At 44.9% G+C, this 27,051-nt stretch overlaps 1 protein-coding gene across 1 annotated transcript in view; it reads right to left on the reverse strand.

The window, feature by feature from the left end:
- wds (WD repeat-containing protein wds) overlaps nt 1-18,676 on the reverse strand; it is a 48,437-nt gene extending 29,761 nt beyond the window's left edge. The window contains exons 1-6 of the mRNA XM_071661864.1: nt 18,539-18,676; nt 14,230-14,344; nt 13,928-14,024; nt 8,353-8,516; nt 4,763-4,852; nt 4,483-4,622 (exon numbers count right to left, since the gene is read on the reverse strand). Coding sequence (XP_071517965.1) covers nt 4,483-4,622; nt 4,763-4,852; nt 8,353-8,516; nt 13,928-14,024; nt 14,230-14,292 — 554 coding nt within the window. The 5' untranslated portion in view covers nt 14,293-14,344; nt 18,539-18,676. The remainder of the gene's footprint in view (nt 1-4,482; nt 4,623-4,762; nt 4,853-8,352; nt 8,517-13,927; nt 14,025-14,229; nt 14,345-18,538) is intronic.
- Between the last annotated feature and the right edge of the window lie 8,375 nt (nt 18,677-27,051).

Consider the following 27,051-nt stretch of genomic DNA (forward strand, 5'->3'; position numbering starts at 1 on the left):
CACACCATAGATTGTCCTCAAACATCTCATTTCCAGCACATCCATCCTCCTGCGCACAACTCTATCCATAGCCCACGCCTCGCAACCATACAACATTGTTGGAACCACTATTCCTTCAAACATACCCATTTTTGCTTTCCGAGATAATGGTCTCGACTTCCACACATTCTTCAAGGCCCCCAGAATTTTCGCCCCCTCCCCCACCCTATGATCCACTTCCGCTTCCATGGTTCCATCCGCTGCCAGATCCACTCCCAGATATCTAAAACACTTCACTTCCTCCAGTTTTTCTCCATTCAAACTCACCTCCCAATTGACTTGACCCTCAACCCTACTGTACCTAATAACCTTGCTCTTATTCACATTTACTCTTAACTTTCTTCTTCCACACACTTTACCAAACTCAGTCACCAGCTTCTGCAGTTTCTCACATGAATCAGCCACCAGCGCTGTATCATCAGCGAACAACAACTGACTCACTTCCCAAGCTCTCTCATCCCCAACAGACTTCATACTTGCCCCTCTTTCCAAAACTCTTGCATTTACCTCCCTAACAACCCCATCCATAAACAAATTAAACAACCATGGAGACATCACACACCCCTGCCGCAAACCTACATTCACTGAGAACCACTCACTTTCCTCTCTTCCTACACATACACATGCCTTACATCCTCGATAAAAACTTTTCACTGCTTCTAACAACTTTCCTCACCATGAGTCATACATACATTAAATAACCTTACCAACCAGTCAACAATACAGTCACCCCCTTTTTTAATAAATTCCACTGCAATACCATCCAAACCTGCTGCCTTGCTGGCTTTCATCTTCCGCAAAGCTTTCACTACCTCTTCTCTGTTTACCAAATCATTTTCCCTAACCCTCTCACTTTGCACACCACCTCGACAAAGACACCCTATATCTGCCACTCTATCATCAAACACATTCAACAAACCTTCAAAATACTCACTCCATCTCCTTCTCACATCACCACTACTTGTTATCACCTCCCCATTTGCGCCCTTCACTGAAGTTCCCATTTGCTCCCTTGTCTTACACACTTTATTTACCTCCTTCCAGAACATCTTTTTATTCTCCCTAAAATTTAATGATACTCTCTCACCCCAACTCTCATTTGCCCTTTTTTTCACCTCTTGCACCTTTCTCTTGACCTCCTGTCTCTTTCTTTTATACATCTCCCACTTGCTATTGTCATCATAACAAAACATAAGGGATGCATGTTGCTGGTGGTGGAATGCATGATATATTCAAATTTGTTTTACCTTATAACTCTCCTATGAAAATTTCCTTCAGGCATATTAATCCTACAAAGTATTTTTTCTCCTTGCTTTCCATTTGGCATGTTGCTAGAGGGAGCTGAGGGTGATAAGAGAGCCTTTGTTTTGTTATCCTTTTCTTTTCCTGCTTTCAAGGGGATACCACTTTATTTTTTTTACTTTTCAAATGGTGTTAAGGTCAGACCACCTCACTTGGACCTTAGGTCTGTGTATTTATGTAACTCAACAATACAGTTGTCCTATATCTTTAAAAATTCAAGTGCAATACCATGCACCTTGCCACACTTCATCTTACACCAGGCTTCACCACCTCTTCTCTCTTCACCCAACCACTTTCCATGAATCTCCTCCTGTATAATTCCCTTCCCAAACACCCTACATCCGCCAACCTATCATCAAACACATTCAGCAATCATTTAAAATTCCCAGTCCATCACCTCCTCACATCATCACTACCTGTTACTACTTCCCCATTTGTCTTGTTCTTTATCTTTCTGACACTATTAATCTTCTTCCCAGGCATCTTACTCCCCATGAAGTTTACTGGTAATCACCACTCTCATTTGCCCTCTTTTCCAAACTCTTTACCTCCCTCTTGACCTTCTACCACTTTCTCTTGTACACCTCCCAATCATTTGCCCTCTTTCTCTGTAAGTACTGTCCACATACCTCTCTCTTCTCTGACAACAGCAACTTCATTTCATCATCCCACCACTCATTACCCACTCTTACCTGACCATCTCCCACATTCCTCACACCATGCACTTCCCTCATGTGCCAGCACTACTTCCCTAAATATCTCCCACTCCTCAACCACTTCCCTTTCTTTGTTTACTCTCATCTTAAGCCATTCTACACCCAATCCTTGGAATTTCTTCATACACTTCTCCTTTCCAAGCTCGCTCACTTTCACCACCCTCTTTTCAGGACTATCAATTTTTCTTTTCTGAAAACTTCCAAAAAGTCTTCATTTTGCCTTCACCATGTAATGATCAGACATCCCTCTACCTGCCCATCTCAATTCATCAACATCCAAGAATCTCTCTTTTGCACACCATCTACTTTTTTTTTTTTTCTTTTTTTTTTGCTTTGTCGCTGTCTCCCGCATTTGCGAGGTAGCGCAAGGAAACAGACGAAAGAAATGGCCCAACCCACCCCCATACACATGTATATACATACGTCCACACACGCAAATATACATACCTACACAGCTTTCCATGGTTTACCCCAGACGCCTCACATGCCTTGATTCAATCCACTGACAGCACGTCAACCCCGGTATACCACATCGCTCCAATTCACTCTATTCCTTGCCCTCCTTTCACCCTCCTGCATGTTCAGGCCCCGATCACACAAAATCTTTTTCACTCCATCTTTCCACCTCCAATTTGGTCTCCCTCTTCTCCTCGTTCCCTCCACCTCCGACACATATATTCTCTTGGTCAATCTTTCCTCACTCATTCTCTCCATGTGCCCGAACCATTTCAAAACACCCTCTTCTGCTCTCTCAACCACGCTCTTTTTATTTCCACACATCTCTCTTACCCTTACGTTACTTACTCGATCAAACCACCTCACACCACATATTGTCCTCAAACATCTCATTTCCAGCACATCCATCCTCCTGCGCACAACTCTATCCATAGCCCACGTCTCGCAACCATACAACATTGTTGGAACCACTATTCCTTCAAACATACCCATTTTTGCTTTCCGAGACAATGTTCTCGACTTCCACACATTCTTCAAGGCTCCCAGAATTTTCGCCCCCTCCCCCACCCTATGATCCACTTCCGCTTCCATGGTTCCATCCGCTGCCAGATCCACTCCCAGATATCTAAAACACTTCACTTCCTCCAGTTTTTCTCCATTCAAACTCACCTCCCAATTGACTTGACCCTCAACCCTACTGTACCTAATAACCTTGCTCTTATTCACATTTACTCTTAACTTTCTTCTTTCACACACTTTACCAAACTCAGTCACCAGCTTCTGCAGTTTCTCACATGAATCAGCCACCAGCGCTGTATCATCAGCGAACAACAACTGACTCACTTCCCAAGCTCTCTCATCCCCAACAGACTTCATACTTGCCCCTCTTTCCAAAACTCTTGCATTTACCTCCCTAACAACCCCATCCATAAACAAATTAAACAACCATGGAGACATCACACACCCCTGCCGCAAACCTACATTCACTGAGAACCAATCACTTTCCTCTCTTCCTACACGTACACATGCCTTACATCCTCGATAAAAACTTTTCACTGCTTCTAACAATTTGCCTCCCACACCATATATTCTTAATACCTTCCACAGAGCATCTCTATCAACTCTATCATATGCCTTCTCCAGATCCATAAATGCTACATACAAATCCATTTGCTTTTCTAAGCATTTCTCACATACATTCTTCAAAGCAAACACCTGATCCACACATCCTCTACCACTTCTGAAACCACACTGCTCTTCCCCAATCTGATGCTCTGTACATGCCTTCACCCTCTCAATCAATATCCTCCCATATAATTTACCAGGAATACTCAACAAACTTATACCTCTGTAATTTGAGCACTCACTCTTATCCCCTTTGCCTTTGTACAATGGCACTATGCACGCATTCCGCCAATCCTCAGGCACCTCACCATCTACTTACCAATGCATACTTGCGTATGGCTCTCTTTAAACCAAGTTCCCAGTCATCAACCCTTTTTCAGCACACAACTCCAGAAGTTGTTCATAGTTACTAATCATTTCAATGATACCCCATGTCTACCAATTATGCTCTCAACTGCCTTGGTACTTACTCTTGCATTTAAATCCCCTTTCCGATATGCAATCTTTTGCATCAAAGCTGCTGACACACTCATTCAACACCCATGCTTGCCTCTCATTGTATCCCTTTCCATAGCACGGTGTGTGAGCACTAAAAATTTCCTATCTCTTGCAACCCACTTTCACTTTTATTCATATCAGTCTAGAGTTAACCTCTTTACACTTTCCTACAACTGCTTCAGCAATAGTGCTACCCCTTCCTTAGCTTTTGCCCTCACACCAACCCTGATCTTACCCCCTGCTCCTGCCCCTCTTAGTTGCTGACTATGACATGCAGGGAATACAGAGGTGGAAATCTTTCACTGTTACTTCAAGGATAATCCATAATATTAATTAATGAGCTTACCAAAGGCCATCATAGCTGCTAGAGACGATGAGGGTTCCATCTCGGTTAAAGTTGACAGCACTGACTGGATCAGAATGAGCAGGGAGGGTCTTCAAACATTTCCCTGTTTTAACATCCCATATACGCACACTTTCATCAAACTGTATGAGAAGAATTGATACAGATGTTTCTTAATAAATATCAGTATAGTTACTTTTTAAACAGAATTAATCGATGACAAATATCAAGAAAAACTATTTTCCATACACAACATATGTATCAATATAGACATGTAACTTACTGAGCCTGAAACAATGAGGTTTGATTGTGGGTTGAAATTGCAGCAAAAAACGTAATTACTGTGTCCCTTTAAAGTTTTCACACATTTACCCTGAAAAGATACACAAAAAATTTTCATTTTATGCATTAAAATTTTCATTTTATGCATTTCCTATGAAAAATAAAAAACATAATTATCTATCATCTTAAAGTGTAAGCACATTAGACACTGTTACAAAAGTTAACTATTAGATATTATTATCATTATCATACATAATCACTGTTTTGTTTCCCGCATCAGTGAGGTAGCGCTAGGAAACAGATGAAGAATGGCTTACCACTCATATACACATATTTATACATAAACACCCACATATACACATAAACATATCAACATAAACACACACCTATGCAGACATTACATATATACATATGTACATTTTCATACTTGCTTGCCTTCATTGATTCCTGTTGCTACCCCGACCCACAGGAAAAACAGCACCACTGTCTCCTGCTTCAGCAAGGCAGCACCAGGAATACAAACGGAAAGGCCACATTCGTTCCCATGCAGTCTCTAGCTGTCATGTGTAATGCACCAAAGCCACAGCTCCCTATCCACATTCAGTCCCCACAGACCTTTCCATGGTTTACTCTAAACACTTCTCATGCCCTAGTTCAGTCCATAGAAAGCATGTCGATCCCAGTATACCACATCGTTCCAATTCAATCTACTCCTTGCAAGCCTCTCACCCTCCTGTATGTTCAGGCCCTGATCACTCAAAACTTTTTTCACTCCATCCTTCCACCTCCAATTTGGTCTCCTGCTTCTCCTTGTTCCCTCCACCTATGACACACACATCCTCTTTGTCAATCTTTCCTGACTCATTCTCTCCATATGTCCAAACCATTTCAACACACCCTCTTCTGCTCTCTCAACCATACTCTTTTTATTTCCAAATGTCTCTCTTACCCTTACATTACTTACTTGATCAAACTACCTCACACCACATATCCTTGAACATTTCACTGCCAACACATCCACCCTCCTCTACACAACCCTATCTAAAGTGCATGCCTAGCAAACACATAACATTGCTGGAACTACTATTCCTTCAAACATACCCACTTTTGCTCTCCAACATAATGATCTCTCTTTCCACATATTCTTCATCACTCCCAGGGCATTCGACCCCTCCCTAACTCACATCCGCTTCTGTGGTTCCATTTGCTGCCAAGTCCACTCCTAAACATCTAAAACACTTCACTTCCTCCAATTTTTCTCTATTCAAACTTGCATCCCAACTAAGTTGTCCCTCAATCCTGCTGAACCAAATAACCTTGCTCATATTCACATTTACTCTCAGCTTTCTCCTTTCACACACTTTTCCAAACTCAGTCACCACCATATGCAGTTTCTCACTTGAATCAGCCATCAGTGCTGTATCGGTAAACAACAACTGTCTCACTTCCCAGACCCTCTCATCCCCAACAAACTGCATACTCACCCCTCTCTCCAAAACTCTTGCATTTACCTCCGTAACCACCCCAATCAATGAACAAATAAAACAACACACCACTGCCACACACTAACCTTCAGTGGGAACCATTCACTTTCCTCTCTTCCTACTCGGACACATGCATTACATCCTTGGTAAAAACATCACTGCTTTTAGCAGGTTACTTCCCACACCATATATTCTTAATACCTTCCAAAGAGCATCTCTATCAACCATATCATATGCCCTCTCCAGATCCACAAATGCTACATATAAATCCATCTTTTTTTAAAGTATTTCTCAGACACATTCTTCAAAGCAAACATCTGATCCACACATCCTCTACCACTTGTGAAACCACACTGCTTCTCCCCAATCTGATGTCTGCACATGCCTTCACCCTCTCATACAATTTTAAAGGTATACTCAACAAACTTATGCCTCTGTAGTTTGAAAACTCACCTTTACCCCATTTGCCTTAATACAATAGCACTATACATGCATTCCACCAAACCTCAGGCACTTCACCATGATCCATACATAATGAATGTCCTTAACAACCAATCAACAACAGAGTCACCCCCTTTCTTAATAAATTCAACCGCAATACTATCCAAACCTGCCACCTTGCTGGCTTTCATCTTCCACAAGGCTTTCATCACCTCTCTTTTCAACAAACCTCTCTCCCTAACTCTGACTTTGCACACCATCCCAACCAAAACATCCTACATCTGCCATGCTATCATCAAACACATTTAACAATCCTTCAAAATACTCACTCCATCACTACTTGTTATCAATGTCCCCCTTTAATGATGCTCCCATTTGATCTCTCGTCTTTCACACATTATTTACCTCCTTCCGAAACATCTTTTATTCTCCCTAGAGTTTAATGATATTTCTCTCACCCCAACTCTCATTTGCCCTCTTTGTCAACCCTTGCACCTTCCTCTAGACCTCCTGCTGCTTTCTCTTATACATCTCCCAGTTATTTGCACTCCCTCCTTATAAGTACCATCCAAATGCCTTTCTTTTCTCTTTCACTTGCAACTTTACTTCTTCATCCCACCACTCACTACCCTTTCTAATCTATCCACCTCCCACCTTTCTCAAGCCAAATGCATCTCTTGCACATGCCATCACTGCTTCCCTAAATACAACCCATTCCTTACCCACTCCCTTAACTTCTTTGCTCTCACCTTTTGCCATTCTATTCTTGATCTCTCCTGGTATTTCTTCACACAAATCTCCTTTCCAAGCTCACTTACTCTCACCACTCTGCTACCCAACATTATCTCCTGTTTTTTTTGAAAACTACAAATCTTCACCTTCAAAAGATAGTGATCAGACATCCCACCAGCTGCCCCTCTCAGCACATTTACATCCAGAAGTCTCTCTTTTACATGCCTATCAATTAATACATAATCTAATAGTGCCCTTTGACCATCTCTCCTACTCACATATGTATACTTGTGTATATCTCTCTGTTCAAACCAGGTATTCCCAGTCACCAGCCTTTTTTCAACACACAAATCCACAAACTTCACCATTTCCATTCACATCACTGATCACCCTATAATAACCTCAATAATACCCTCACTGATTACCTTATAATACCCTCAACTGCCACACTATTCAACTTCGCATATAAATCACCCATCACTAATACCTTGTCTCATGCACCAAAGTTGCTGACACACTCACTCAGCTGCCCCCAAAACACTTGCCTCTCATGATCTTTCTTCTCATGACCAGGTGTACAAGCACCAACAGTCACCTATCTCTCACCAACCCCTGTTTTACCCACATCAATTTAGAATGTACTTCCTTACACTCTATCCTCTATCAATGAGAGCCAGAACATCCAGGTTCCTTTCCTCAAACACACTACCTATCTCCTCTTTCTTCTCATCTTGGTTAAATCCACACACATTCAGACACCCCAATAAGAAATTGAAATACATGAAGGGGAGGGTTCCAAGCCTACCACCCCCACCCCCTTTAGTCACCTTCTACACCATGCTGGGAATACAGAGGTAGAATTCTTTCTCCCCTACCTCAGAGAGAATAATAAATATAAATATAACACCCACAAAATAAAAGTGCAAAAACTTACCGATGCAAGCTCCCAAATTTTGAGTGTTTTGTCGTCTGATGCAGATACAAGGAGTCTGCTGTCATGCGACCACGCTACATCACTAATGCCCAACTTATGACCAGACAATGTCTTCTCAAACTTCCCATCATAGGCACCCCATATCTTGATTACCTTGTCAGCAGCTAATAGGAATTCATAAAATGATACATGGTAAAATATTACCTTATTCTTTTCTTAAAAAACAAAATAGTACTATTACATGGTGTATAATAAAAAATAAAGTCTACACATGCAACAAAACATAATCTAAATGCATGAAATACCAAAAAACAAGTTTTCAATTTAAGAAAAGCTATTCAATATAAAGTAGGCCTGTGAGGGTAGGAGAGACTCCCATTGTCTTTGGAAATGTTAATACTTTCCCTATAGAAATTTGTGCCCATAGAACCATGTTCACACTACAATAATCACCACTTTTTTAAGTTGGAAGCTCCAGTCACATGCCTTACGTGAAATGTAACGAGGTAAACAAAAGGGAAAAAGAGACCAGGGAAAGTATTGAATTTTGGAGAAGTGGAAAACCTGCCTTTTAAAAAAACCATTACCTCTCACACAAAGTTGATGTCACGAGTGTAAATCCATATACCTATACAGTATAAACAGACAAACACAGCCAACTCATTCCAAAAAAAATACTAAACTACATTTTATATAGAATAGAGGGAAAAAAGGGCCAAGAAGAAAAAATTCCTATGACGTACAAAAACCCATTTCTCTACTGGAGGTAGAACACCAAGAGCATCAGAATGAGCACTTACTCCAGGAGGTCATGACCTTTCACCCCTACACTGGGTGTACCCACTGAGACCTCAATCTCTAACCTGCATAAAATATTTAAAACCACAAAATGCTCATTCACAAAAACCCAACAACCATACAACAATCCAACATCACTGATGTGCAGCTTACAGGTGGTGCCTCTTGGCAATCAACCATTCTCTCATTACACAATTAAGTCTGAGCCTGAGGTCTGCTAGTCTCACGGATCAAGAAATGTTTCCAAAAATGACAAAGGGTTTGGAAGAAAGATAATTGATGCTCATTGAGATCTGGACTCTGTTGAGAATTATTTTCATGGTTCAAAACCTATATTTCTCATATATGCAACAAAGCCAACTATCTCCAAACCTAACCACATAACGATGGTTTGGGGCCTTACTTTCCCTAAGCAACAATTTGCCCTCTGATCTGGATAACCCTCTAATGGTAGCATACCATGAGCTCCACAAGGAAGATTGACCTGATTTATGCAGACACATCGTCTAATTGAGGTTCTCATCAAATATCACTGAAACTGCAACAATCATCAAATGAGAAATTCTTTACAAGAGCCAAGGCAGAAGCCCCTTTCCTCTCGTCATGGGTTTTAACAGACATCACTGGTTAAGAAACAAGCATTCTCCTAAGTAATTTTCCATAAGATTATTGAAACCTCTAAGTTTTTTGAGTGAACAATGATGATGTTTTAATTTACCAACACTGTAGAAAAAGAATTCTTAACATTATTGCAAAATAAATCATTGATGTAGATCAATCTTAAACCATTAAAGTGATCACCCCACTGCAATAAACTTCTTATGTCTAGACATTGCATAATTTCATTAATTCATTTCTCTGACCTTATGGTACAGTCTAAGGGGAAAAATGCAAATGCATACTCCCCACAAAATCAAAAGATTGTAAAAGATCAAGAGCCTTCCATAACCTCCATCTTGACTGATGTAAAGCTATAGGTTCCCATATGGGAAAGAATCTCAGAATTCTGCTCCAAACACATGGAACACTTCAATTACGGAAAGGATGTGTTCTTGAAAAAATATCTACATTGTGAATTTCTGTAATGCAATCCATTCTAACCCAATCACTCCCACGGTAAAAGTGAAGATGTGCTCAAATGGATTTTTTTTGGTCAACAGAAGTAATAGAAGCACATATAAATGGACATTTTCAAGGAAATATTACACATGGTTTAGACAGTTCCATAATGTTAGTAGGTACACATAATAATGTTAGTAAGTACACATAATGTTGGTAAGTACACATAATTTTTCCCTCATTCTAACTGAAACATTACTAATTTGACTTATCAATGGAGAACTGTACTTAGGGAAAACACCAGGCCCATGACCGTGGAGGAAGTAGTGTTCCTTGGCAAGCTGGGAAGGTGGCATACGCCACTCCACAGAGAGCGAGTGTGTGATGACTAATGGGTTAGTTGACAAATATACATAATGCAAGAGTAATGTCATGAGTGAAGTGGTTACAGCACTGTTGACAAAATATAGCCTACATTTACCTTAAAAAGCTCTGATAATTTTACTGTAATGTTATTGAAACTGTTTATTTGGGTTATTAAAGGAGAACTATACTTCAGAAAAACAACAGGCACAGAACCAGGGAGGAAGCAGTGTTCCTTGACAGGCAAAGGAGGAGGTACACACTACTCTGCAGGCTCCTATGAGACAAGAAATTCAGCGAACTAGGACTGTCCACCAATAGGTAGAAAATTTTCCCTTTTGTCTTAATAAAGGAAGGGATCTGCAAAAGCCTTGTTTATGAAGCAACATACTGCTACTATTGACCATGATAAACAGATTTACAAAATTTTGGGAAATGCAGAACCAAGGAACAAACAGTTATCTTAAAATACATGTATGGTTATTCCTCCTACAAAATCTACACTTACAAGACATTCTGAAAAGTGGAAGCCCCATCAAAGAATCCAAGTATTCATTCAAAGCATCAAGACTTAGAGAAGTTACCAAATGTGTAGCCTTTGTAAGTGCGTATCTATCTACCTGACTAGAAAGTCATAAACTTCTTACAGAAAGCCTTCTGTAGATCTCTGCTTAATGAAAGGAAGGCTCTTTTACCCAGAGGGTCATCTTTTGATCTGCAACTTTATGCATATCGTTGCACTGAGCAGCAAAATTCATCTTTAGCTTTTCTTCAAAAGATGCTCTAATGACTTGCAGCGGCAGTACCATAACCAATGAGATTAGAAGGTGCTACTACTGAAGTAGAGAGCTCAACAACTGGAAAGTTAAATTTCAGTGTCTCGAGGGGATACTATAGTTTTCCAGAGTAACCAAGTCTCAACCCGCTTTCTTGTAGAGACCTTGTTAGTACCCCTTAAGGGTGGAACCAAAAGGGAAGGTGTCACTCAACTCCATCAAGGATATAATTTCTAAAACAGACAAACACCTGAGATGTACTTCAATTTTAATTTGTCTGAATGATCTGAAAGCCACACTCCCTCTGAAAAACACAGTACTGGAGCTGCCGTCTGCCAGTGGCCTGTCAAGGGCAAGGCACTAAAGGTTAAGAAGCTGACTGCAGTCCACCAGTTATAACAGTAGTAAAAGGGACGAGTGGATGAGGGTGATGGCTCGGAACGTTAACAGGATGAGAGATGAGAGTAAAAGGGGGAGCTTGTGAAGAAATTTAGAAGTTATAGTTTGGATATGCTGGGAATTGGGGAAACCTACATCCTTCAGTAGGGTGTGTGGGGTGAAAATGGAAATGATGACTGAGAGTTGCGGAAGGGCACTGAAGGACTGGTATGGATGGGAATAAAAATTGTCAGGGAAGACAGAAACACAGATGTGAAATTGTGCTATCAATGACAGTATGGGTGAGTGTTACAGAGCATCAATGGAATACTTCAATTATAGCATAGGTGAAAGGAAAGACTGACATTGTGAATTATCCAAGGGTACGCATATATGTGCCTGTGAATATGAAGACTGTGTGGGGAAGGATGAAATCAAGCATCTGTGCTGAGACAGGCTTATTTCTTGCAAACACCTTTTTTCAACACAAGATGATCCATACATATACATGTCATTGAGAAGCAACAGAAGAGAACAAAAGGGTTTGACTGTGTGGCAGTCAATGAATGGTTGAGAACAGTTGTGCTGGATGCTAGAGCTGAGATGAATCTCTAGAGACTCAGACAATTTTGTACCCCAGAAGGAGATGAGGATCAGGAAGAAGTGGAGGTATGGTGCAAGAAAGAATAAATAAGTAAAAGTGTTGGTAGAAAGCCATCAAGTGCTCCTCCCCACCCAAGTCACTGCCTTAATACAGAGCATAAACAAGCACGATTATGTGTGGTTCTGATGATAAAAACAGCCAACTATCACATACATACATGTCATGAGATCACGAACAACAACTCTGAATATAACACTAGAGGAAGACTCAATCTCCAAGAACAGGGAGTTATGTTTGGGGGATGACATGACATGGCTGCAGGATACTGTTCAATTTAAATGACAGTAGCATGTTAAGGCTTAAATCCCTATGTAGTAGTTTAAATGAACGAGGTTACATACCTTGAAATATTCTTAAAAATCTATCCGTGGATGACTTCTAGAAATGCACTATCCTGAATGTGTTACATGTCACGAGATCACGAACGACAACTCTGAATATAACACTGGAGAAAGATTCAATCTCCAAGAACAGGGAGTTATGTTTGGTGGATGACATGGCACAGTTGCAGGATGCTATTCAATTTAAATGACAGTAGCATGCTAGGGTTTAAATCCCTATGTAGTACACTTTTAATGAATGAGGTCACATACCTTAAAATATTCTTAAAAATCTATCCATGGATGAATTCTAGAAATGCACTATCCTGAACGTGTTACTACCACAGAGATGGATGTCTGGAATAAACTATGTAACGAAACTGTGAATGCTCATAAAACAAAAAATAAGAAGTTTCATGGAGAAAATTCATAGGATGATGCCTTGTACGTGTAGATCTCCTCTCAGTACTGTCCAAATGGGTCCAATATCTAATTTTGGGGAGGTACACGCAGGAGTGATAGCAAAATGTCCCAAATACGCTACATGTAGGAGCAAAAACAAGTGATAAAAACAGCAAGAGATGTGAGCACAGCACAGGAAAAGAAGATGGCTGTGTCTGATCACAGATTTCCAGATTTGGGGGATAAAGGCAGCCTCCTTCTATAAAGAAGACAGTGTCAAGCAAGGGACTGCAAAGGTGGGCTTGTCCGTTACTGGTTTATGTATAGGCTGGCACTGGTATATTGCCGCACCATTTCCAAAGAGAGCAGGAATTCCATTTGTCTTACCCAATGGCTAATCAAGTAAGGAAAAACATATCTATAACTATCAAACATTTCTTCATTTACTTTCATATTATATCATGCTAAATTAGGAAAAGAATCTAACCATATCAATAAATCAGAATTTTCAATCTAAACGCCAACTATCTAATCTACATAAATCCATCAACTCTCAATTTCATAAGGTGAAATAGGTGAACCGAGTCTCTCAATCCCATCCACACGTCCTTAATCCATACCCAGAGGTAAGGCAAAATAAGAACTTCCACACTAATTCAAGTGCTTCTCACTGTTTCTCACAACACATTCAACTCATTTGTTGACTGGATCACAGTTTCAATTTTCATCACACTAAATGTTTCCCTTACAGCAAACTACCCGGGACCTGGAACTATTTCAAAAAATTTCGAACATATTCACAGTACTGTACTCACATGAGCTTGCTAACCAATCTCCTGTTGGACTAAATTTCACAGATGAAACTGCTTTTGAGTGCCCTGAGAGTGTATACTTGAGGATATAATTAGGTTTCTGAAACAAAACATTACACTATTATTTTCAGGAACATCTAATTTTCTTAATCTATCAGGAATTGTAAACACTAGTAAACAAAACTTGACGTATACTTTTTTGAACAAGAAGATATGGAATAAAGCATCATCCCAGAACACACCCGAAAAGGCCACAAATATCAAATGCTCACAAAACATTCGATACAAGATTGTGCTAAACTTACTAAGGTATGACTGGTTGGTTTGATGTTGGAATTGTTGTCTCCGCCTCTCTGTTCTTCAGACATGGTGAATGCAATTATCCAAGTAATGTTTTCACCAAACCCCTAGTGCATGCCTCTGTACATGAAAAAAAAGTAAAACTGTGTTAACCTTTAACAAGTGTAGGGGAACAAAAATCTTGTGAGGGTTAAGATACATTAAAGTAAACATCAATTGCGTGACTAATCAGATTCTGAACAAATACTGTAGCTTGGTCCAATTTTTATCATTTGATCACAAGCACTAAAATAATGATTATAACAAGCTAAGCACTTTCATAAATAATGTAATACACTCAAACATAATCGAAACTAACTTTATGAGTAAAAATGGACTTTCTTAACAGCAGGTTTTGAGAGCAACAGTAATTCTACATTTACATTAAAAGATACACATACGTAAAACTTATTTTATTTTATAAATTCATTATACTTTGTTGCTGTCTCCCGCGTTAGCAAGGTAGCGCAAGGAAGCAGACGAAAGAATGGCCCAACCCACCCACATACACATGTATATACATACACGTCCACACACGCACAAATATATACCTATATTTTTCAACATATGCATATACATACACAGACATAGACATATATACACATGTACATAATTCATACTTGCAGCCTTTATTCATTCCCGTTGCCACCCCACCACACATGAAATGACAACCCCCTCCCCCCTCATGTGTGCGAGGTAGTGCTAGGAAAAGAAAACAAAGGTCCCATTTGTTCACACTCAGTCTCTAGCTGTCATGTATAATGCACCGAAACCACAGCTCCCTTTCCACATCCAGGCCCCACAGAACTTTCCATGATTTACCCCTGACGTAAAACTATTTGTACAAACCATTTCCCTTTTGTCAGCAACTCCATCCCTCTTTCCCTGATGTGGATCAGGTATGCACAGATTGAAATCACCCATATCATGTCCTCAACCTATTACGCCGAAAGGGAAAAAATGACACATGGACATCCAAGTACATCAAAAGTACTTTTTACCTTTTCATCTTACACAAACATCTGACTCAAGAGAGAACATCTCCACTCATATCATACCTATTTGCAAAATGCTCCCATTGTTTTCAGTCTTCAATCATCTTCAGGTGAAATATCCCTAATCCTAATCAATTTTCCCTGCTACATCTATGTATTTCTCCTTATACCTTTGTTTGTAAACTATATATCATCTTGACCAACTAATAACCTGCCAAACCCTTTCTTTATACTAAATATCTTCATTCCACATACCTTTCTTAGCAATCATTTTCATTATCTATCCCACTATATCTTATATTACAAACATTTCCGACCTCGACTGCTCTTATTACTGGCCTCTCCTAACCACATAAGCCTGTGTACTACACAAATAATACATCAGAGTCTGGGAAAGTACTCCTTCACACAAGCGTACTGTACACACTAATCTTTCAAATTTTTCCCGTTCACTATAGCCTTCACGGGCACCTCCAGTTTTTCTACCCTGAATATCTACTCTCAACCCGAGCTTTCAAATTAATCGTCTCACAAAACTCTCAAATACCTTAACACATCCTAAACTTCCCGTTCATAACCATGCATACTGACATTACAATGTAAACCTCTAACCCTTCCAAAAATTTCAGTACTTTTACTTGCATTCACTTTTCAGGATCCTGCTACTATACACATCACCTAAGCAGTCCACAATTCTATCCAGTTCTTCCTCTAACGTAGCTAATATAAAACCATCTGCAAACAGCAATTGTGACAACTTCCATTCCGTTTCTTTCCGATTACATAGTAAACTAGTACCACATTTTCAAAGGATAACCCATCCATATAGATAAAATAATTATGGTGACATTACACCTCACTTATTTCAAACATTTCAGTTGTACCACCACTTACACATGAACTGACTGTCATACTTGTTTGCTGTTTCCCGCATTAATTAGCACCACAAAGAGACAACCTCATTTCCTCACACTCACTTTCTCGCTATCATGTATGATGCAACGAAACCTGAGGCCCCCATCCAAAGCTAAGGCCCGCGCACATTCTGTTGTTGCCTTCGACCACTTAATGCTCTGTGATTCAGCCCACTGATGGCACCTCAACCACTGTACACCAAATCAATCCAATTCATTCGATCACATGAATATTTCTCACCCTCCTGAGTGTTCAGGCACCCATAACTTAAAACTTCTTTAACTCCACCCTTCCATCTTCTTGGTCTTAGCAGTGTGCACAGAGCATCGGGTTAGAAAGGAGCACTGTGGCTTCAATTGTGATAGAGGATGTGTGGACCAGGTGTTTACTTTGAAAAATTCAAGTGAGAAATACCTGAAGAAAGCACATAACTGGGATGACACGGATGATTTGTAAGAGGTGTTACAAATATATATCGTACAAGCTAATAAATGTGGTGAGTAGTTTTTACCAAGATGGTAAAGCACATGTGCAAGCATAAGGTGAGTGGTTCCAAGTGGGGAGGGCTTTGCATCAAGGATGTGTACGTCATCAAGGATTATATATCTTTTCATGGATGGGATGGTGAGGTAGGAATTTGTTATGATTCTAGGAAGATGGGAAGGTCTACAGCATGCTAGGGGTGGAGGGACCAGGGAGGTGCATTAGTTGCTGGTTTGTAGATGACACGGCTCTGGAGGCAGACTAAACTGAGAAACTGTAAATGTTGGTGTCTGAGTTTGGAGGAATGTGTGTTAGGAAGAACGTGAGAGTTGATGTGAATAAAGGTAAGGAACAGTACTGGGCTTTAACAAGGCACCTATAGACTAAAGAGAGAGTGACGACAATAACATGGTGTAGGGAGGGTTGACGAGAGGTGATTTCAGGATTAATGAGACAAAAAGCTTTTGATTTGACTCTTTAGTTAAGAGATGCAAAGGATGAGCAATCCCAGGTGCGTAAGTAGCAGTCAATACTTAGTCATATAAAACCCATCAATGAGAAACATCTGTTCACAAGGAAAATAATTATAGCACCAGTATAATACTCCCAGCAAACTTTGTAATATAGATTTTGTGGGGTTTCCGGGACAAAGAGGTGGGTATAGTTAAGGCAAACAAGTTACTTTTTACAAGAATGAATTGTGTTTTGAAACCAAATGGAACACATATGATTCCTTGAAGGAGATAAAGGAATATTGTATTTCAGCTCGGTTAAAATTTACAATGTTACTCCTTCCCTACAAAGAAATGCTGTATAGGTCCTACGTGAGAGAGCAAATATAATCAGTACGTGTCAGGTCAGATATCCAATCATTTCATTTTCTGAAGCGTAATTATTCCTACTGAACTTGGTCAAATTTTCAAGTGAAATTTTCACTTCTTTGCACAGCAATATTACTATTTGTTGATAGCGTGTTACGATAATCTATCATCAGTAAGTCAAGTAAATTACTTCATATAAAAAGGTATGCAAGGAGTAAGCTGGTAATTGTCAACCAGCAATGCAACAAATTTATGCGAGGAAAATGATAAGCATACTTAATCAATGTACTCTCAGTCGTTACATCTCGCAGGAGACATAACAATCTGTGTAACGTTAGGTTTCTAAAGCAGGTAATGTGATTCCTTTGAAAGACAGGAAGAAAACCGTATAAAATTACAAGAACAAATGAATCCAAACATTCATACGGCAAACATCTTTACGCCACTCCTTACGACAGAACTGAATTCTTACATTCATAAAAATTCCAAGAAAATATTTGTTTTGAGATCGTTCCTCCAGCCCTATTATGGCAGCCTGACCGTAGTGAGCGGGGTTATGACGGCCGACCCCAGTGTTAGAGTGAGCTATAGGGTATCAGGTGATGATGGTATAGGTGACATCTTCCTTAACTTCATTATATATGGAACAACATGACACACACAAAAAATGTAAACATACATCACACAGCCCAGTCGTGGCCCACCTCACTACTTGTTCCTTCACAATATTTATCAACAAACAAGACCAATCTGAATGACATCTTTATTTTGCCGACATTTTTCCTCAACATTAGAGCATACTAACGAGTGATGGTCGTCTGAGGCCCCCCCCCCCTTACAACCTTCCTGGTTGATCACGTGTCGCTAACTGCCTCATTCTACCTCATCACGTGACCTGTAGAGATGAGTGAGGGTCATGACTTGGGGGGTCCTCATGACCCCACGTCCCGTGACCACCGAGTTGTTAACCCATGGCTGGGGCAGGACACTGTCCCCTCCTACCCTAATGTCCTGTCCTCTCCTGAGCCACACCATGAAGGTGGACGCGAGTCCAGACTCACCGAGGGTTGGAAGGGGGGGAAGCCAGAGGCTGAGGTGGAGGGGAAGGTGGAGGAGAGGCGATGTTGCCGCGTCCACCACAACACAAACACTGCCATGTGAGCCACCATCCACCTCTTCCTCACCTTCAACTCCATATTATCATCATAATCATCCTAAATAGTTATTTATTCATATTTCCCACGTTATAAATGACTAATTAATATAGTTATAACCTATAATATATTTTTTTCATTGAAATATAGAGGAATTTATTTGTTTAGAAGAGTTTAGATCAGGTGGGGGAATATTTGGCGCCAAAAATGATTATTGGAACGTGGTTGATGACGTCAGGTCAGCCATGATGTTGTGAGACCCAGGCAGTCTTGATGCTCCTGACTCCCGCCCTCACCACCCAGCTGTGGCCGCCGCCTTTTTACCTCTCCCATGTTGGCTGCCACTTAACACTTCGTCATGCACGAGCTTTGGAAAAGAAGGTGAATAAATGGCGTGGAGGAGTGATGGTGAGGAGTAAGGCCAGCTGGCCTGGTCATGTGACCACCAGTGACCAATCAGCTCGCGAGTTGACGTGAGCCATCATGGCGGCCGGGATCGAGGCCCAGCCTCACCTGACCACAAGATGGCTCGTCCTTCTCCTTGTTGTCAACGTCAGTACAGAACACTCGTAGTATTGATGGGTCAAATAAGGATGTCAGTTATTGTTTATCCCGCCATTGACGCATCATTCTCCAGTAAAGACCAATTAGACATAACTGGCAGTTAAGCCACGAGTAGTTGAAGTTCCTTAACGACCAATTCCTTGCAAACGAGCATGACACCACTTGGATGTAATGACCACAGAACAATTACTATTTCCTTCATTACTTATCACAAGAACTGGGCGAGGGAGATAAAGATAAGATGGACGGCAGAATATATAACTAAATTGGTTATTTGGTAGACCAAGTTATCATCATATTAACGAGGGATGCACCAGTCTGGCTGTAGGGTTGAGGGATGCACCAGTCTGGCTGTAGGGTTGAGGGATGCACCAGCCTGGCTGTAGGGTTGAGGGATGCACCAGCCTGGCTGTAGGGTTGAGGGATGCACCAGTCTGGTTGTAGGGTTGAGGGATGCACCAGTCTGGCTGTAGGGTTGAGGGATGCACCAGCCTGGCTGTAGGGTTGAGGGATGCACCAGTCTGGCTGTAGGGTTGAGGGATGCACCAGCCTGGCTGTAGGGTTGAGGGATGCACCAGTCTGGCTGTAGGGTTGAGGGATGCACCAGTCTGGCTGTAGGGTTGAGGGATGCACCAGCCTGGCTGTAGGGTTGAGGGATGCACCAGTCTGGCTGTAGGGTTGAGGGATGCACCAGCCTGGCTGTAGGGTTGAGGGATGCACCAGTCTGGCTGTAGGGTTGAGGGATGCACCAGTCTGGCTGTAGGGTTGAGGGATGCACCAGCCTGGCTGTAGGGTTGAGGGATGCACCAGCCTGGCTGTAGGGTTGAGGGATGCACCAGTCTGGCTGTAGGGTTGAGGGATGCACCAGCTGGCTGTAGGGTTGAGGGATGCACCAGTCTGGCTGTAGGGTTGAGGGATGCACCAGTCTGGCTGTAGGGTTGAGGGATGCACCAGCCTGGCTGTAGGGTTGAGGGATGCACCAGTCTGGCTGTAGGGTTGAGGGATGCACCAGTCTGGCTGTAGGGTTGAGGGATGCACCAGCCTGGCTGTAGGGTTGAGGGATGCACCAGTCTGGCTGTAGGGTTGAGGGATGCACCAGCCTGGCTGTAGGGTTGAGGGATGCACCAGTCTGGCTGTAGGTTGAGGGATGCCACCAGCCTGGCTGTAGGGTTGAGGGATGCACCAGCCTGGCTGTAGGGTTGAGGGATGCACCAGTCTGGCTGTAGGGTTGAGGGATGCACCAGCCTGGCTGTAGGGTTGAGGATGCACCAGCCTGGCTGTAGGGTTGAGGGATGCACCAGCCTGGCTGTAGGGTTGAGGATGCACCAGCCTGGCTGTAGGGTTGAGGGGATGCACCAGTCCTGGCTGTAGGGTTGAGGGATGCACCAGTCTGGCTGTAGGGTTTGAGGGATGCACCAGCCTGGCTGTAGGGTTGAGGGATGCACCAGTCTGGCTGTAGGGTTGAGGGATGCACCAGTCTGGCTGTAGGGTTGAGGGATGCACCAGCCTGGCTGTAGGGTTGAGGGGATGCACCAGCCTGGCTGTAGGGTTGAGGGATGCACCAGTCTGGCTGTAGGGTTGAGGGATGCACCAGCCTGGCTGTAGGGTTGAGGGATGCACCAGTCTGGCTGTAGGGTTGAGGGATGCACCAGCCTGGCTGTAGGGTTGAGGGATGCACCAGCCTGGCTGTAGGGTTGAGGGATGCACCAGTCTGGCTGTAGGGTTGAGGGATGCACCAGCCTGGCTGTAGGGTTGAGGGATGCACCAGCCTGGCTGTAGGGTTGAGGGATGCACCAGTCTGGCTGTAGGGTTGAGGGATGCACCAGCCTGGCTGTAGGGTTGAGGGATGCACCAGTCTGGCTGTAGGGTTGAGGGATGCACCAGTCTGGCTGTAGGGTTGAGGGATGCACCAGCCTGGCTGTAGGGTTGAGGGATGCACCAGTCTGGCTGTAGGGTTGAGGGATGCACCAGCCTGGCTGTAGGGTTGAGGGATGCACCAGCCTGGCTGTAGGGTTGAGGGATGCACCAGCCTGGCTGTAGGGTTGAGGGATGCACCAGTCTGGCTGTAGGGTTGAGGGATGCACCAGTCCTGGCTGTAGGGTTGAGGGATGCACCAGTCCTGGCTGTAGGGTTGAGGGATGCACCAGCCTGGCTGTAGGGTTGAGGGATGCACCAGCCTGGCTGTAGGGTTGAGGGATGCACCAGTCTGGCTGTAGGGTTGAGGGATGCACCAGTCTGGCTGTAGGGTTGAGGGATGCACCAGCCTGGCTGTAGGGTTGAGGGATGCACCAGCCTGGCTGTAGGGTTGAGGGATGCACCAGTCTGGCTGTAGGGTTGAGGGATGCACCAGTCTGGCTGTAGGGTTGAGGGATGCACCAGCCTGGCTGTAGGGTTGAGGGATGCACCAGTCTGGCTGTAGGGTTGAGGGATGCACCAGCCTGGCTGTAGGGTTGAGGGATGCACCAGTCTGGCTGTAGGGTTGAGGGATGCACCAGCCTGGCTGTAGGGTTGAGGGATGCACCAGTCTGGCTGTAGGGTTGAGGGATGCACCAGTCTGGCTGTAGGGTTGAGGGATGCACCAGTCTGGCTGTAGGGTTGAGGGATGCACCAGCCTGGCTGTAGGGTTGAGGGATGCACCAGCCTGGCTGTAGGGTTGAGGGATGCACCAGCCTGGCTGTAGGGTTGAGGGATGCACCAGCCTGGCTGTAGGGTTGAGGGATGCACCAGTCTGGCTGTAGGGTTGAGGGATGCACCAGCCTGGCTGTAGGGTTGAGGGATGCACCAGCCTGGCTGTAGGGTTGAGGGATGCACCAGTCTGGCTGTAGGGTTGAGGGATGCACCAGCCTGGCTGTAGGGTTGAGGGATGCACCAGTCTGGCTGTAGGGTTGAGGGATGCACCAGCCTGGCTGTAGGGTTGAGGGATGCACCAGCCTGGCTGTAGGGTTGAGGGATGCACCAGCCTGGCTGTAGGGTTGAGGGATGCACCAGCCTGGCTGTAGGGTTGAGGGATGCACCAGCCTGGCTGTAGGGTTGAGGGATGCACCAGCCTGGCTGTAGGGTTGAGGGATGCACCAGCCTGGCTGTAGGGTTGAGGGATGCACCAGTCCTGGCTGTAGGGTTGAGGGATGCACCAGTCTGGCTGTAGGGTTGAGGGATGCACCAGTCTGGCTGTAGGGTTGAGGGATGCACCAGTCTGGCTGTAGGGTTGAGGGATGCACCAGTCTGGCTGTAGGGTTGAGGGATGCACCAGCCTGGCTGTAGGGTTGAGGGATGCACCAGCCTGGCTGTAGGGTTGAGGGATGCACCAGCCTGGCTGTAGGGTTGAGGGATGCACCAGCCTGGCTGTAGGGTTGAGGGATGCACCAGTCTGGCTGTAGGGTTGAGGGATGCACCAGCCTGGCTGTAGGGTTGAGGGATGCACCAGCCTGGCTGTAGGGTTGAGGGATGCACCAGCCTGGCTGTAGGGTTGAGGGATGCACCAGCCTGGCTGTAGGGTTGAGGGATGCACCAGCCTGGCTGTAGGGTTGAGGGATGCACCAGCCTGGCTGTAGGGTTGAGGGATGCACCAGTCTGGCTGTAGGGTTGAGGGATGCACCAGCCTGGCTGTAGGGTTGAGGGATGCACCAGCCTGGCTGTAGGGTTGAGGGATGCACCAGTCTGGCTGTAGGGTTGAGGGATGCACCAGCCTGGCTGTAGGGTTGAGGGATGCACCAGCCTGGCTGTAGGGTTGAGGGATGCACCAGTCCTGGCTGTAGGGTTGAGGGATGCACCAGCCTGGCTGTAGGGTTGAGGGATGCACCAGCCTGGCTGTAGGGTTGAGGGATGCACCAGTCTGGCTGTAGGGTTGAGGGATGCACCAGCCTGGCTGTAGGGTTGAGGGATGCACCAGCCTGGCTGTAGGGTTGAGGGATGCACCAGCCTGGCTGTAGGGTTGAGGGATGCACCAGTCTGGCTGTAGGGTTGAGGGATGCACCAGTCTGGCTGTAGGGTTGAGGGATGCACCAGCCTGGCTGTAGGGTTGAGGGATGCACCAGTCCTGGCTGTAGGGTTGAGGGATGCACCAGTCTGGCTGTAGGGTTGAGGGATGCACCAGTCTGGCTGTAGGGTTGAGGGATGCACCAGCCTGGCTGTAGGGTTGAGGGATGCACCAGTCTGGCTGTAGGGTTGAGGGATGCACCAGTCTGGCTGTAGGGTTGAGGGATGCACCAGTCTGGCTGTAGGGTTGAGGGATGCACCAGTCTGGCTGTAGGGTTGAGGGATGCACCAGTCTGGCTGTAGGGTTGAGGGATGCACCAGTCTGGCTGTAGGGTTGAGGGATGCACCAGTCTGGCTGTAGGGTTGAGGGATGCACCAGCCTGGCTGTAGGGTTGAGGGATGCACCAGCCTGGCTGTAGGGTTGAGGGATGCACCAGCCTGGCTGTAGGGTTGAGGGATGCACCAGTCTGAGGCTGTAGGGTTGAGGATGCACCAGCCTGGCTGTAGGGTTGAGGGATGCACCAGCCTGGCTGTAGGGTTGAGGGATGCACCAGCCTGGCTGTAGGGTTGAGGGATGCCACCAGCCTGGCTGTAGGGTTGAGGGATGCACCAGCCTGGCTGTAGGGTTGAGGGATTGCACCAGCTGGCTGTAGGGTTGAGGGATGCACCCAGTCCTGGCTGTAGGTTGAAGGATGCACCAGTCCTGGCTGTAGGGTTGAGGGATGCACCAGCCTGGCTGTAGGGTTGAGGGATGCACCAGTCTGGCTGTAGGGTTGAGGGATGCACCAGTCTGGCTGTAGGGTTTTTTGAGGGATGCACCAGCCTGGCTGTAGGGTTGAGGGATGCACCAGTCTGGCTGTAGGGTTGAGGGATGCACCAGCCTGGCTGTAGGGTTGAGGGATGCACCAGTCTGGCTGTAGGGTTGAGGGATGCACCAGTCTGGCTGTAGGGTTGAGGGATGCACCAGTCTGGCTGTAGGGTTGAGGGATGCACCAGTCTGGCTGTAGGGTTGAGGGATGCACCAGTCTGGCTGTAGGGTTGAGGGATGCACCAGCCTGGCTGTAGGGTTGAGGGATGCACCAGTCTGGCTGTAGGGTTGAGGGATGCACCAGTCTGGCTGTAGGGTTGAGGGATGCACCAGCCTGGCTGTAGGGTTGAGGGATGCACCAGCCTGGCTGTAGGGTTGAGGGATGCACCAGTCTGGCTGTAGGGTTGAGGGATGCACCAGCCTGGCTGTAGGGTTGAGGGATGCACCAGTCTGGCTGTAGGGTTGAGGGATGCACCAGTCTGGCTGTAGGGTTGAGGGATGCACCAGCCTGGCTGTAGGGTTGAGGGATGCACCAGCCTGGCTGTAGGGTTGAGGGATGCACCAGTCTGGCTGTAGGGTTGAGGGATGCACCAGTCCTGGCTGTAGGGTTGAGGGATGCACCAGTCTGGCTGTAGGGTTGAGGGATGCACCAGCTGGCTGTAGGGTTGAGGGATGCACCAGTCTGGCTGTAGGGTTGAGGGATGCACCAGCCTGGCTGTAGGGTTGAGGGATGCACCAGCCTGGCTGTAGGGTTGAGGGATGCACCAGTCTGGCTGTAGGGTTGAGGGATGCACCAGACTGGCTGTAGGGTTGAGGGAATGCACCAGCCTGGCTGTAGGGTTGAGGGATGCACCAGCCTGGCTGTAGGGTTGAGGGATGCACCAGTCTGGCTGTAGGGTTGAGGGATGCACCAGCCTGGCTGTAGGGTTGAGGGATGCACCAGTCTGGCTGTAGGGTTGAGGGAATGCACCAGTCTGGCTGTAGGGTTGAGGGATGCACCAGCCTGGCTGTAGGGTTGAGGGATGCACCCAGTCTGGCTGTAGGGTTGAGGGATGCACCAGTCTGGCTGTAGGGTTTGAGGGATGCACCAGTCTGGCTGTAGGGTTGAGGGATGCACCAGTCTGGCTGTGGGTTGAGGGATGCCACCAGCTCTGCGTTAAGGTTGACAGTCAATCCCACCAGCCCTGCTGTGGGTTGCCAGATCTAATCTGTTCTACAGCCCCCATGCATAGGGTTGGGGATGCACACTCTGCATGTAAGGTTTGAGGTTGACCACCCGTAGGTCTGGGGTTGCACACAACTCTACTCTAAAGTTTTGACAAGTTCACACCACCCACATACTGTGGGTTGATCCAATCTACATCTAAGTTTTACAAGTTCCACCACCACCATACTGTGGGTTGCTCACAACTCTACATCTAAAGTTCTACAAGTTCCACCACCACCACCATATGTGGGTTGCTAAATCTACATCTAAAGTTTCTACAAGTTCACCACCACCACCACCATACTGTGGGTTGCTCAACTCTACATCTAAAGTTTCTACAAGTTCCACCACCACCACCACCATACTGTGGGTTGCTCACAACTCTACATCTAAAGTTTCTACAAGTTCCACCACAACCATACTGTGGGTTGCTCACAACTCTACATCTAAAGTTTCTACAAGTTCCACCACCACCACCATACTGTGGGTTGCTCACAACTCTACATCTAAAGTTTCTACAAGTTCCACCACCACCACACCATACTGTGGGTTGCTCACAACTCTACATCTAAAGTTTCTACAAGTTCCACACCACCCACCACCATACTGTGGGTTGCTCACAACTCTACATCTAAAGTTTCTACAAGTTCACCCCACCACCACCACCATACTGTGGGTTGCTCACAACTCTACATCTAAAGTTTCTACAAGTTCCACCACACCACCACATACTGTGGGTTGCTCACAACTCTACATCTAAAGTTTCTACAAGTTCCACCACCACCACCACCATACTGTGGGTTGCTCACAACTCTACATCTAAAGTTTCTACAAGTTCCACCCACCACCACCATACTGTGGGTTGTTCACAACTCTACATCTAAAGTTTCTACAAGTTCCACCACCACCACCCATACTGTGGGTTGCTCACAACTCTACATCTAAAGTTTCTACAAGTTCCACCACCACCACCACCATACTGTGGGTTGCTCACAACTCTACATCTAAAGTTTCTACAAGTTCCACCACCACCACCATACTGTGGGTTGCTCACAACTCTACATCTAAAGTTTCTACAAGTTCCACACCACCACCACCATACTGTGGGTTGCTCACAACTCTACATCTAAAGTTTCTACAAGTTCCACCACCACCACCACACATACTGTGGGTTGCTCACAACTCTACATCAACTCTACATCTAAAGTTTCTACAAGTTCCACACCACCACCACCATACTGTGGGTTGCTCACAACTCTACATCTAAAGTTTCTACAAGTTCCACCACCACACCACCATACTGTGGGTTGCTCACAACTCTACATCTAAAGTTTCTACAAGTTCCACCACCACCACCACCATACTGTGGGTTGCTCACAACTCTACATCTAAAGTTTCTACAAGTTCCACCACCACCACACACCATACTGTGGGTTGCTCACAACTCTACATCTAAAGTTTCTACAAGTTCCACACCACCACACCATACTGTGGGTTGCTCACAACTCTACATCTAAAGTTTCTACAAGTTCCACACCACCACCAATACTGTGGGTTGCTCACAACTCTACATCTAAAGTTTCTACAAGTTCCCACCACCACCACCATACTGTGGGTTGCTCACAACTCTACATCTAAAGTTTCTACAAGTTCCACCACCACCCACCACTACTGTGGGTTGCTCACAACTCTACATCTAAAGTTTCTACAAGTTCCAACCACCACCACCATACTGTGGGTTGCTCACAACTCTACATCTAAAGTTTCTACAAGTTCCACCACCACCACCACCATACTGTGGGTTGCTCACAACTCTACATCTAAAGTTTCTACAAGTTCCACCACCACCACCACACATACTGTGGG

The sequence above is a fragment of the Panulirus ornatus genome, chromosome 5, assembly GCF_036320965.1.
Source record: "Panulirus ornatus isolate Po-2019 chromosome 5, ASM3632096v1, whole genome shotgun sequence".
Classification (NCBI taxonomy): Eukaryota; Metazoa; Arthropoda; class Malacostraca; order Decapoda; family Palinuridae; genus Panulirus; species Panulirus ornatus.